The 14,915-nt window shown below is 35.0% G+C and overlaps 1 protein-coding gene across 3 annotated transcripts in view; it reads left to right on the top strand.

Moving 5' to 3' along the window:
• The window catches only part of CCDC18 (coiled-coil domain containing 18), a 136,361-nt gene that overhangs the window by 51,079 nt on the left and 70,367 nt on the right, over positions 1 to 14,915 (top strand). For all 3 annotated transcript variants that reach the window (XM_032423527.1, XM_032423517.1, XM_032423525.1), the window contains 5 exons: positions 2,260 to 2,376; positions 7,743 to 7,910; positions 10,310 to 10,452; positions 13,266 to 13,429; positions 13,653 to 13,866. In XM_032423527.1, coding sequence (XP_032279418.1) covers positions 2,260 to 2,376; positions 7,743 to 7,910; positions 10,310 to 10,452; positions 13,266 to 13,429; positions 13,653 to 13,866 — 806 coding nt within the window. The remainder of the gene's footprint in view (positions 1 to 2,259; positions 2,377 to 7,742; positions 7,911 to 10,309; positions 10,453 to 13,265; positions 13,430 to 13,652; positions 13,867 to 14,915) is intronic.

Here is a 14,915-nt window from a genome sequence, read left to right as displayed (position 1 = left end):
TGAGAGAAGGTTGCAGATGTCGTAACACTTTACACCTTTAATATTTAAACTTGCATCTCCTGTGAACAGAAACTTTCTCCTACATGACCTCACCACTCTACACACCAGAGAAAGTAAAAGTTAATTCAGTGACATCATTCAACACACAGTCCATACTAAAATTTTTCCAATTATTTACAATCGTTCTATATAGCCTTGCTACTCAAAGCATGGTCTGTGGACTAGCAACATCAACATCACCTAGAAACGTGTTTGACTTGGAGAATTTCGGCTATACCCCGGGCCTACTGAACAGAATTGGGATTAAGGTGAAGGAAATGAATTGCTTCTGGTGCAAAATTTAGGGAGATGCTTACTCTTGGGGTTGTATAAGTATAGTGTTGGCACTTGGCATGACCCTGCGAGTGAGTGCCTCCTTAAATTTTGAGCCCATGTCTCCTGTCTTACCTTTTTGCCCTTCTACTGAATCAGAATCTGTATTTTAATAGGGTGCCCAGCTGATTTGTATGCCCATTAAAACCTTCAGAAACACTACTTCAGCTTGTTCTTGTTCTTTTTACAATCTAGGATTCATTTATAATTACATGTTGCATTTGGCACTTTAGGTTTCCCTAAACTCACTCTTTCCTTCTGTTCTTCTTGATAGTGAATATTCTGAAAGTCTAGGTCAACTAGAACACCACATGAGTTATACTGTGTTCTTCTGCTTCCCATCAGGAAGCACGTATCAGACTACCCCGTTACTGTCACTGCCAATATTGGCACCTTATGTAAGCCGATTACTGCCAGATCTCCCCATGTGAAGGGCACATTTTTTTCCTTTATAATTAATAAAATGCGCGGTGATTCTTTCAGGCCATGTGAATGTACTGCTCCTCAACTACCTATAACCGATGGTTTTAACATCTCATGATAAAGCTTGCCTGAATTAGTTTTTACATTATTAATTATCAGGTGTGATATTCTGACAGTCACAGATTTCATTTTTTCTCTGTGTGTGGGAGATGATACAAGTACCAGTGCTCATTCTCATGGTTAAGAAAGAAAACTAAAAAAACCCTCAGAAAAAAAAGAATGAAAGAAAACTCATAATTATGCCTTTCATAAAACAAATGTTAATTTGTGTTAATTTAATGTTAATTTATTAACAAGCATAATTCAAAATTACCAACTTTTTAGCTGTTAATGGTTATATTCACAGGCTATAAGGACAATCTTTGAAAACTGTATTTCAGGATTCTCTATTTAGAAATAAGAGTTGCAAAGATAATTTCATGATATAGAATAAATAGTATCTGCAACAGGGAGCATTTTTCTCTTTTTCTTATCTTGAGATTTCTTTTACACCTTCAAGATGACTTACGAGAATGCTACTTGATTAAGGGGGGGAGAAAAAACCACTCCTGAGGAGCTCAAAATTACACTAAGAAAGAAGCAAGACAAGCATCTTTTTGACAGATGGGATATGGAGCATGTGTGCAAATTGTGGCCCTTGAAGTGATTTTTGTGAAAAAATTTACTGAATTTGTGTTGCTCTTTGCTCATTTGCTATTTAATATTAAGGTGGTGTAAAGCAATTGCAGCTCTGTGAACACTTGGACCAAGTTACAGTGCTGCCTTTCTGAAAATGTTTTCACTGATTCAAAGCAAATGTAGCCTGTTAAGTTTTTTTTTCTAGCTAACAAAAATATTTTCATTTTCTTTGTGACTTGAGCACATTCAGAATATTCACACCATAGCATTATTAGCACAGTACACTAGTGTGTACTCACTTTACTATTTTTCTTGATCAAGGGAACTTAAGAAATAGGCTTAAATGTTGCTTACTATTTTAGGTAAATGTCTTAGGGTGTTTGGTCTACGGGTTCTTGACGGTTGGCCCCAGTCTGTCTTTCCAGTCTAATCTCCCAAATACCCATCTCCTATAAATTAATACTCTTCGTACCCTAAACTGCCAACTTCGCACCATTCCTTTTCACATTCTCTGGACATACTCCCTCTTCCTGGAATGCCCTTCTTCACTTGTTCATGTTTGGTTTATTCTTCAGGACTCCAGCCTCTGATTTCCTAATTTGCAATAAAAAATCAGTTTTCTAAATAAATTTTTTCTGTAATAGCATTTTGTGTCCTAAGTTGGGCTGTGTATTCAGTTTTAAGCAGTTAGGTAACATTAGGAGATAAACCTGTAAAATATTGAACATATAATAAGCACTCATTAATATTAGTTGATTTTTCTTTTTTTGCTTTTCTCCTGCTTAGGTCAGACAACTAGATTCAGCCCTAGAAATTTGTAAGGAAGAACTTGCCTTGCACTTGAATCAATTAGAAGGAAATAAGGAAAAGTTTGAAAAACAGCTAAAGAAGAAATCTGAAGAGGTAAATTAGCATTTTTATTAAAAAACATTTTTCACATGATTTCTTTTTGAGATATTATTTTTAAGATTCTTTAAAAGTACATCTTTATGTAGCTGATAAAAAACTTTCCATTAAGGGGTGCCTGGGTGGCTCAGTCGGTTAAAGCTTCTGCCTTGGGCTCAGGTCATGATCCCAGGGTCCTGGGATCAAGCCCCCCATCAGGCTCTCTGCTAAGCGGGGAGCCTGCTTCTCCCTCTGCCCCTCCTGCCCCACTTGTGCGCACTCTCTCTTTCTCAAATAAATAAAATCTTTAAAAAAAAAACTTTCCATTAAAATGTGAATTCCAGTTTTATATTCTTTGTTTATAACAAACATTAATTCTATGCAATACAAAATATGACACCTTAAAATTCTGATTCTTTTATCTATTTCTAGGGAATCGGAAGATTAAATTATTATTAATATCACAGAAAGTAATTCTAATATAAAATGATTAAGACTTAGAATATTGTTTTAGATTTAGAGGCGTAAAATTCTTCAAATTTTTTCTTTTTCTTTTTTTTTTTAAGGTTTTATTTATTTATTTGACAGAAACACAGCTAGCGAGGGAACACAAGCAGGGGGAGTGGGAGAGGGAGAAGCAGGCTCCCCACGGAGCAGGGAGCCTGATGCGGGGCTCCATCCCAGGACCCTGGGATCATGACCTGAGCCGAAGGCAGACGCTTAACAACTGAGCCACCCAGCCGCCCCATCTTCAAATTTTTTCATTTTATTTTTGCTCCTTCTAGTTGTCTGAAGGATTGAGAATTAGGTTTGGAAATTCAACTTTCTCTATTGAGATGAGTTTCTGAGATACTGGATGGATGACTCCAGTTATCTTATTCATATCTTATTCTATATCTCAGTGTCTACCACTTTGCTTTCAACATAATAGGTATTCACTTTGCTCAAAGGTATAACCTTAGTGAAGAGTTCCTTTATTTCTTTGTTAGAATTTATAATACAAATTTAAAATAAATTCTATTTTAAAAATTAAATATAAGCTTTAAACCTTAAATTCATGTTTAGAAATAGTCCCCCAAAAATGTTCATCAAAGTTGACTTGAATGCATCAGAAAGTCCCAACCAAAAAATAGAATCCTTTCTATATCTTTAAAATGGAGAGAATTTTATGCAGAGAATTAGATACACAGGTGATGGAAGAGGGGAGAAGCAAACAAAGCATGGTAAGGTGACTCAGATTATCATAAGCAAGGACCTACTGCCATCATCAGGGATAGAGGAATATCAGGAAGAGATGCGATGATTATAGTCCAGAAGCAGGGCTGCCTAGTGGAGTGAGATCCACAAAGGAATCTGTCTAATTGAAACTGAGGCCGTAGAGGAGGAGAACTGCTCCAGGTCCCTCCCACTGGCTAAATCTTTCTGTTATCCAAAAGGGAATTTCTTGTAATACCTGGAGCAGAGCAGGGGGAAGGCAGGCATAGATCTAAAAGCAAATATATAGTTCACTAGCACTCCAGACTTAGGTGTATCACATAATTATATAAGTTTAGAGATTGAGAAAAGGAACTCTTCACATTTTATTGGTCCTGTCTTCTTCCTTCCATGTCTCTTCATGAAGGCTTTTATAGCATCTTTGACAGACAGGCATATATTTCTCTACTGCAGTATATGGAATTTAAATTACCTCAGCTATGGATACTTCGACTTTTTAAAATAGAAATGTTATTTTTATTTTACTATGAACTTCCTTCAAACATTACTTAAACATTTCTTTGATAGCCCTCACTATCCTTCAGTGTAGATGGACTTGGCAGAGATGGAACCTGGAGACAAGCAGTGTTCATAACAAGAGAGTTTGTTGAGCTTTACACTTTGTGCTCTCAGAAACCGCATCAGAGACTAGGGTGGATAGTAGGCATTTACCTAAAATGAACTTAGAATTATTTCCAAAACGACTGGAAATAAAAACCTAGGCTCCAAACTGAATTAGAAAATAGAAGTAGTAGTCAAGTATGTACAACTATACTAGGGAATAAGTAAGTAAATTAGAAAGATTTGCATTTTTCGCTGCTGAATTATTATCTCAGTGCTCATGTATTTGGCTTACTTAACAGGTTATCTTTCACTCTTTCACATATATTGATAAGAAATGGAGAAAAATTCAATTACTGTTTACTTTGTTTTCTTAAGTACCACCCCATACATTTATTTACTTTTGAATTATTTGTCTTTAGAACCAATTTTAGTATCAATGCTGGTTAATATAATTAAGGTTGATCCTTGAACAATGCAGTGGTTAGGGGTGCCGACCCCCTCCCCACCATGTAGTTGAAAATCCCCATATAACCTTTGATTTCCCAAAAACTTAACTATGAATAGCCTACTGTTGACTAGACGCCTTACCATAACATAGATGATTAACACATATTTTCTATGTTATATGTATTATATACTGTTTTCTTACAATAAAGTGAGCTAGAGAAAAGAAAATGTGATTAAGAAAATCATAAGGGAGAGAAAATACATTTACAGTACTGTACTGTAAAAAATCTGCACGAGTGGACCTATGCAGTTCAAACCCTTATTGTTCAGGAGTCAACTGTATTATCTTATATCAGACTTGTGAGGTTTTCATCATATATAGCTAGGGTTTAGAAAATTGGATTTGAGGCCACCTGGGTGGCTCAGTCGTTAAGCATCTGCCTTCGGCTCAGGTCATGATCCCAGGGTCCTGGGATTGAGCCCCGTGTCTGGCTCCCTGCTCAGCGGGAAGCCTGCTTCTCCCTCTCCCTCTGCCTGCCACTCCGCCTGCTTGTGCTCTCTCTCTCTCTCTCTGTCAGATAAATAAATAAAACCTTAAAAAGAAAAAAAGAAAATTGGATTTGATTCATAGTGCATCCATTCTTTTAGTAATAGGTGATGTTATAAAGATGTTTTAATCTTTTAAATCAGTAGATATTCCCAAATCACATACTAGCTGAATAATTAAGTGACTCTAGAGCATACTGGTAGGAAGTTATCCAGTTGTAAAAACTAAATGTTAATTATCCACCACAAAAAGCTAATAAATATTCCTCTGAAATTTTGCCTCAGGCAAATATTATTTTCTACATGTTGAATAAGTACATTTATGATTAAAATAATAGTAACTTTGGAGTTCTGAATCATTTTGAAAATATTTTAATTCCATATTAACGTGCTTTAAAAAGTGATAAAGTATGATGCAAAATTACGTTGTTAACATGATAGGAGAAAATAAACACAAAATAGATGTGAATAAGCCTAAACATTTTTTGCATAAAATCAATAATTTAATTGATATTTTTATTCAAATTGATAGACTTAAATTTTGAGAAGTTGGCATCATCATATCAGTAACTTTTCTGGGTTATATTTTATTTAATTAATTTATTTTTAAAGATTTTATTTTTTATGAGAGAGAGAGAAGGCATGTGAGCAAGGGGAGGGGCAGATGGAGAGAGAGAGGCAGAGAATCTCAAGCAGACTCCTCACTGAGCACAGAGCCTAACTCAGGGCTCGATCTCAGAACCCCGAGATCATGACCTAAGCCAAAACCAGGAATCAGACTCTCAACTGACTCAGCTACCCAGGCACCCCTGGGTTATATTTTATTTTTTGTAATAATGGTGAGAGAGTATTTTTCCTTCAGATATAGATTAATCTAGATAAAGTTAATTGTCAAGTAGATTTTATAGTGTAAATTCTACTTTCTTCTTGACCCTAATTATAAAGTGATAAATCCTTTAGGAAATCTCTTCTCTGAATATAATAACTTAGCAGAGAATATAATGTAAAAACTATTTCTTATATTTTAAAGTCAAGTGGAAGTTAAAGGGCAATGCAATAAAATGCCACTTTAAATTGAATAGATGGAGGTTGATACTCAATATTTTTAATTGAAATTATTTTGCCAGTGACCAGGTTGCTGAAATAAATTTTTTATTGTTATTATGTGGTATGGTTTCTTGGCGTTTTGGCTAAGGCTTATCTTTTTTTCTTCTGTTTTACCTTATCTTAATATTTTGTCCCTTTTTTTCTCTGACTAGGAAAGTAAGTATAAGACAGGATGTTCCAATAAAGAAAAAATAGTATTTAAACTTACCTTGCAGCAGGTCAGTTCTATATAAAATAAACTACTGTACTAAGTGTGATCTGCAGTTTTCTTGGGCGCTAGCAAGTAAAACAAAAAAACAGGTGATACTGATACATGTTTGCACTAAATAAATTATTTTCATGTAGACAAAATTAAGTAGATTAGCATAAAAAAAGGACTATAATAATAGAATAAGAAATTGGTTAGTTGCCTAAGGTTCTCCAAGTTTACAGTGTCATCATATAATGAAGAAAGGTGAAACTTAAGAGCTTCTCCTCATGACCAAAGAATATATGGGCCCTGAGCCCTTCATGATGCTGCTGACTGTTCAACTGCTGGATAATTAGAAAAAGGGACCAAATCAGCATTCTCTTCCACTGTTTCTTAGCAGTTTAAAATTCCTTTCTTCTGGAATACTTATTGGAAAGATTTTTTTTTTTTGCTTTAAAGGAATGACTTTTTCCTTCATGTTAAAAATAGTTATTATGTAAGCAACAATAAGATATTTTTAAAGGATTTACCTGCAATCCACTTTCTAATACATAAGTTTTCAGTTTTCTATTTGTCTGAATGTTTTTCATAATTATGTTAATGAAATGTAATTCTCGGGGGCTTTTTCCACTTAATTTCATTTTGTAAAATATTGTATTTCCTACTGTCTTTTAAATTATGATTTTAAATGGTTGCATCATTTTAAATCAAGATTGATATATCATCATTTATTAAACTTTCCCCTTACTTTTGGGAGCACATAAAGAATATTATAAATAAATAGTAAATTATGCTGCATTATTAATATGATTTTAAAATAATTTCTTTGGGCAGATTTATTGGATTTGGATTACTACGACAAAGGGAATTTTTTCCTTTTTTTTTTTTTTAAAGATTTTATTTATTTATTTGACAGAGGGAGACACAGCGAGAGAGGGAACACAAGCAGGGGGAGTGGGAGAGGGAGAAGCAGGCTCCCCGCCAAGCAAGGAGCCTGATGTGGGGCTCAATCCCAGGACCCTGAGATCATGACCTGAGCCAAAGACAGATGCTTAACGACTGAGCCACCCAGGCGCCCCGAGAGTCAGCATTATAAGCAGGCCCTTCTAACACACCCTTCCATCAGAAAAGTGAACCTGCCCTTCCATATAACAAACAATAGCCATAAATACAATTATCCCACATGACAAATGAAGATAATAAGGAAGACAGCATTGACATTTTATGACTTTTTATTTGAAATGTCATTTTAATGAGAAATGTATGTATTTGTTAGGTATACTGTTTACAGAAAGAACTAAAGATAAAAAATCATAGTCTTCAAGAGACTGCTGAGCAGAATCTTATTCTACAGCATACTCTTCAGCAACAGCAGCAAATGTTACAACAAGAGACAATTAGGAACGGAGAGCTAGAAGACATTCAAACTAAACTTGAAAAACAGGTATATCTTATTGGTCAACATAGTTTCACTTGTATGAAATAGAAATTTTAAAAATCGATAAGTATTTTGTTATATTGCTATTTACCTCACAGATTTCATATTATAAGAAATATTCTGTGTTAACATTGAAAAATGGGTGAAGTTCTATTTGTGTGTGTTCTAACCTGCATCTCTAATACCATGGGCATATTTTTGTCATCCATAGAACTTAGTTATAATTTAGACTTTTTCATTCCATCATGTTTTTGGATCAGGATGCGTGATAATCCCTAAGGATATGCTAAAGCAGTGCACTACAAGAAAAATCCCAAAGGAAACTACTTACTTCTAAAAATAAGTTATTACTCCAGTGAAAGAATCCTAGGAATTTTATACTAGAATCGAATCTTTCCTCTTTCATTCATTAGCAGTTCATCTGAAATCTTCAGACAGATAATTCCTATTTTTTGAGTTGTTTTTCTTTTTCAAACTTTACAAAAATGTATAAATTAGAAAATGATAGTTCCCTGTAATCTCACAACACCTCACCTTTTGTCATTTGGATGGCTTTTTATCTACATATTCTGAATTCATCCTCAGCCTCTCCAGTGCAACTAAAGAATCCCTCAATACATTCAAACATATCAGGCAGGTATTCTCTATTTTCTTTTTTTTTTAGAGACAGCTGTTCTGTGGCTCTCCATCCCTTTTGTTAAAGTCTAGACCTCTTGCTTGCTATGCTTGTTGTTCAGCTTCATCTGGAAGCATTTCTTCATCTTACCTGTGTTTGATTCCCACTTCCTAAGTCCCTTGTTGTTGTCTCTGGCTTGTAGAATTGATTAAAATTCTTGTTCTTTCTGAAGTCATTTTCATTTCCATAATGATTTTATGGTTCTCTCTCTTTTCTTCCCCCCTTAAATCTACCAGTTCATTTATATTTTTCATTTGGTAAATTCTTTTTCTTCTTGATCTTTGTTTTAAGAGATTTTTATATGTTCTTTAACTTCCTTGAGGGTCTAAAGAAGTTTATATCTAAAAATTTCTGTAGTATTTGGAGTAAGTTTTCCATTGTATACAGTATTCTCTTTGTGCCTTTCATTCATATTCCTCTATGCATAGATTCCATGTTAGATTCTTTCAGATTATTACTCATCTTTAGATTCTTTCTGCTTATGAGTGTGCTATTTAATAAAACACAGAGTGGATGGGTTTTGGTGATTCCCTTTAGTTTTTACACTGGGTACTATTTTAATTTTATTCTTGGAACTTGAGTTAGAGGTGTGGATATTAATAACTTATAATCTGTATTCAGTTCTCTAGTGAGAGGTTTTAGAAGAGCAGAGAGGATATTAAAATCATTAGCCAGAGATTAACTTGAAGAGCACAGTCATGTAAATGTTCATTGAAAACATGGAGTGGCTGAGATTAACTAGGGAGAAAATACAGAATGAGAGGTGAGAAGATTGACTTGGGCAGATGTCTGTGAGATATGGTACATAGAAGCCAAAGTAAGTATTTCATGAAATTAAGAATGATCATTGGTGTCATGGGCTGCTGAGATCAATATCAAGTAGAATGAGGGTTGAGAAATGTCCACTAGAATTATCAACATGGAGGTCATTAGTGACATTGCTCAGTTTCTATAGAAAATGGCTAAATTGCTTTGGGTTGAGGAATGAATGAGAAGTGAGAAGATGATACAACAAGCATAGAAAACTGAGAAATTGGGCTTTGAAGAGGAGGAAAGAAAGGGTGGTGGTGGTAGTTGGAGGAGGTAGAGGTTTGGGTAGTTTTTTATGATGGGAATGTCTTGAACATGTTTAAATGCTAATATAAAGAAGCCAGAAGGAGAGAGTAGTGATAGTCAATAGTATGAGTTCCTGAGAAAGTGGATAGGTTCCTGAGAAAATGAATCCAGGACACCAGTGAAGCAATTTGACTTATATAGGAGGAAAAATACCTCCGTCACTATAGGAGAACAGAGGAAATAATGAATAGGAGCAAATGCAAGTAGTAACATTTGAGGGCAGTTGGGAATTTAGAAATCCTTCAATGAATGAGCCAGTTTGGGAAAGCAACATAGTTTGACAAGCAAAGAAAACATTTCACATGGGGATAATGAAAGGGGAAACATTTACCATTATTTTGTTCAATTCTTGTAAATCCTATTTTAATGTTACGATGTAGCTACTTCTATAAATAGGTATATGAATGAAATATCTTCCACGAAGTTAAGTTTTGCTTTTTTATTTCCAAAACATTTGCTTTCTGGTCTGTACTTTGAGTTTTATAATACATCTTGAAACTGAATGATAGGCTAGACTACATATTTATATATTTTTTTTTCTTCCAAAGACTGTTATGTGACACATTCCAAAAAATGTGACTGAACTTAAAATACTTAAACTTATTTTTACAAGGTATCGAAACTGGAACAAGAGCTTCAAAAACAAAGGGAAAGTTCAGCTGAAAAGTTGAGAAAAATGGAGGAGAAATGTGAAGCAGCCACACATGAAGCTGATTTGAAAAGGCAAAAAGTTATTGAGCTTACTGGTACTGCCAGGTAAAATGAATATGTTACTTTTTCTTTTTCTTCCTATTTCAACATCAGTAGTTACCTGAATTTCAATATCAGATAATCTTAAGTGAAGCATTTGCTTAAGGATTTAATTTCTTCACAGCCTGTGTTATTAGCATTTTGTTTGTACCTTTATATCCTTCTTTATGCCTTTTTTGTATTATAGTTTAAAATCCTTTATCCTCCTATTGTATTATAAGTTCCTTAAGGCCTAAATAATTTCTGGTTTATTTTAGGGTCCTCCCACAACAATTAGCATAGTTCCCTATACCTCATAGGCACTCAGCAACTGTTGTGTTATATTAAATTGTGGATAGTATTAAAAGTTTTAGGCAAAGATCTCCTCATTTAAAACTTTCATGGTGTCTAATTGTTTATGGGAAAGAGTAACTTAATAGAATACAGCAGTGGTTCTGAACCTTAACTGAACATTAAAATTACCTGAGGAGCTTTAAAAAGTACTGATGGCTAGGTCTCACCTCTAAGATTCTGATTTAATTTGGCTGAGCTGGGCCCAGGAATCAATAGTTAATTGGTTAAGAAAGGGACCCATAAGCTGAAAGCATTCCCTAGCTTCCCCAGACCTCTTATGCTTTGTCTACAAGAGTTTACATAATTAATAATACTCTCATAATTAACCCACCATGCTACCAGCAGGAGTCAAGAATTAGGCACTTGAACTAAAACACTGTGTCCCCAGGTTCCCTCTCTCCCACTGACAGGAGTAAAGATCAGGCCTTGTGCATTGAGTAGCAAGTTTCTTTTCTAGATGTCAACTCTCTCAGCTGGGTCAAGAGGATTGCCCTGTGTTTAAGACTAAGATTACAGTTCTCAGACCTTCTTTCTTCCATTGTCTGGTGTCTCCCACAAAACAGCCTCACCACCAGTGTCTACTTGAATAGTTACATAGTAACTTTATCCTTGCTTATGCCAGACACCACAAGAAGCTGTGTATTTCCAGGTCAACAGTCATCTCTCATACTAATTCCCCAAACCTCACCATGTATACTGTTTTCTTCTCTCAGCTTATCCCAACTTCTGAGACTTCTACTTGTCCTTTGGAATTCACAGTCCATCCTGAAAGACATTCTCTATATTGCCTACTTCTTTTCTCTTGCTTTAACAGAAGTCTTACTCTTCCCTGAGGACTTTGCTTCTTGTCCTGCAGCCCTCTAAAGTAAAAATTTTTTCCCACAGTTCTTATACCTCACAGGGTTGAGATATGGAATAGTATACCATACTCTGTGAACCTCTGGTCTTCAGACCATATCATCCCTCACTGTTGCTGACACCTACAGGCCACCTGATGTACTATTGCTTCCTCCAACACCACTCCTGTCATTATTCTTGAGGATTTCAGTATCTGTTAGCTGATCCTTCTGAGATGTTACCTTCTCATCTTAAAGATTCCTCTCCTCTAATGATCTTGAGCCCTATCATACCTCAGCCACTCACTCACATGATTTATTCTAGATCTTATCGTTTCCAATATCTCCAGTTTTTCTGTAACCTGAATATTAAGCATCTATACCTCTATTATCACCTGATTCCCTTTAATACCCCAAATTCAACAATTCTTTGATCTCACCAGGACTTAATTCATCAGTTCCACCACTGTTTCATTCTCTGATGTCCTCTCCTTTCTTTACCCAGCTTAAATTCTAGTCAGTCATTAAAATCAATGATTTGCATCTACTTGCAACTCTCTTACCTTTCTCTCACTTTTTTCTACACAGCACTAAAAATCCAACTCACACTACTCCATGCTTGTATCTTTAGAGAAGCTGGAGGAAAATATAAGCACACTGACCAGTCTTACTTTAAATTCATAATTTCATATGTATACATAATTTTGCATATTGTTTTAGGAGTTTTATAGTTCTCCTCAAGTTCATTCATGGACATCAGATTAAAAACCTCTTGAACAAATACACAGTTGTCTAAGTTGCATTTACAAAAAAAATGTTCCCGCTTGCGGACTCAATTTACAAAATATCAAAGACCTAAAGAACAACAACAACAAAAAATATTGATTCAAAGAGAATCAGTTCTATTGAGGCTAATATTAGCACTTGTTTACTTAGTGAATATCACTTTGGAGTTACCAACAAATGGACCTAAAACTTTCTTTCACTATGTTGATTTGTCTATAGGTAGAGGATCTTCCATGTTGGAATAAGCTCAGGACTGACTGAAAGTTAGTAAACCTGATTCTCTCACTGTTAATAACTATTCGTCTTATCCCAGACGAGTCACTAAGCTTCCAGTTTCCTCATCTGTAAAGCAAGAAAGTTGCACTAGTCTGGAAATCTCTAGTCCCTTGTAAAGCTAAAAAGGATAACATAAATAATAAAGGTCTGAATAAAAATAACTGACTTGATTCTCCTATGAGTAGTATTGTCATTATGGTGAATATTTTGATTGCTTGGCTTCCTTATTTTCTGTGTTGCAGATAACAGAAATTCCAGATGAATGAGATACCTATCCATGGATGTGCTCAGTATACAAAGCTTTTCACAAGCTAACTGTAGTTAGATTGAAAAGACGGCTAGCCTTGCTAAATATTACCAGGTAGTACGGTCGTACCTAGTGGTACATAATTGGTGCAGAATTACAATCTTTTAGTTGGAGTATTTTTAATAATATGACCTAAGTGTGACCTAGTATTCTGACTAGATGTTTTGCTGATATTTGCCCTTATATAACTTGCAGATTTTGTTTAGTCAGAGACAAGTCAGTTGGCTTTTAGGTTTCCAAATTATTGTTTATTAATTGTTTTATTTTTTGTTTTTAACTAGGCAAGTAAAACTTGAGATGGATCAGTACAGAGAAGAACTCTCTAAAATGGAAAAAGAAATAATGTACCTAAAAAGAGATGGAGAAAATAAAGCAATGCATCTCTCTCAGTTAGACATGATCTTAGAACAGACAAAGACAGAACTAGATAAGAAGACAAATTCTGGTAAGCAACACGTTAGCTGAGCTTATCTGCCTATATATTTATATTTAAAAAGTAGAATAATAAAGTGAGAATTTGGGTTAGTAGGACTGGAAGGGACAATGAGTGGTCAGTTTTTGCCTCTTGTAGATGAATAAAATTGGATATTCTTAATTATAATTATTTACAAATTTTTAATAACAGATTGTTTTTATGTAGTTCTAAAATTATTTTTTCCTTTTAACAGTGAAGGAATTAGAAAAATTACAGCACCACACTGAAACTGAACTAACAGAAGCTTTGCAGAAACGGGAAGCATTAGAGTCTGAACTCCAAAATGCGCATGGAGAGTTAAAAAGTACTTTAAGACAACTGCAGGAGTTGAGAGATGTGCTACAGAAGGCTCAGTTATCATTAGAGGAAAAATACACTACTATAAAGGATCTCACAGCTGAACTCAGGTGTGTTAAATAGTAAGAAATGATACCACAATTACAGGTATTTCACTTTATTACTCTGACTTCTTGGGTCATACAGTAAAGTTTACTGTTTAATTCTAGATGTCTAAATTTCTCAACTGTCTTTGGCTCACTGTTGTTCGTCCCAGTCAGCCTGTCCCATGCTCCATCTAACTAATTCAGCCATTCCTCATGACTAATATTTCTATCCTTGGTCTTTGGACATTATATTTTCACCCTCTCGTATATTATATAGTGGTAAAAAATGATTGGAACAGCACACAGCAGTGGTTAATAGCAAAATAATGTTAATAATGACAGTGTTTTCTTTGTATTAAGACCTTATTTTGTGCCAGGATTATGCCAGGGGCTTCCTGTATGATCTGACTCATTTCTTTACAATAAACCTATCATATACATATTACCACCTTTTTATACTTGAGAAAACTGAGGCTTGAGAAAATTAAGTAAAATACCCAAGGTCACATAATCAGGTCCAGAGAAGGGAGTTAAACACAAGTTTGTCCAACTCTAAAATCTGGGTTCTTAGATTAGCAATGATAGCATAAAATGCTGTTCCAGCACACATCTATGGTGAGTGGGGGTGGAGAGCCAGACGAGAACCAAGGTGTGGGAAATAGATTCCAGAAAGGAAAACAGAATTACAAACCAGGATGTGAAATGTGGGATGACAGGACAGAGAGCAGCAAGAGGACCCAGGAACTTAGATGTATCCCATGACTCAGTGCAGGACCCTGTCTCTTTTCTACCCACAAATTCATTCTTAGTAAATTTCATATAACTTTAAATACTGTGTGTCAGACTTCCAAACCCACATCTCTAGTAATGACCTCTAGTAATGGCATCTTAAACTTGGCCAAAACACGACTCTTTTTTTTTTCTTCATAACCCTACCCTTCCTCCATCTCAGAATCATGCAGTTGCTCCAACCAGAAATCTGAAAGATTAGTCTTATCTCTTTGCCTGTCTCTTTTTTCATCCAACCTATTAGGAATTCATGTCAACTTTATTTCGAAAACATATTCTGAAAT

Source organism: Phoca vitulina, unplaced genomic scaffold (genome assembly GCF_004348235.1).
Source record: "Phoca vitulina isolate PV1807 unplaced genomic scaffold, GSC_HSeal_1.0 scaffold2, whole genome shotgun sequence".
Classification (NCBI taxonomy): Eukaryota; Metazoa; Chordata; class Mammalia; order Carnivora; family Phocidae; genus Phoca; species Phoca vitulina.
This window is presented reverse-complemented; position numbering and strand designations above follow the sequence as displayed.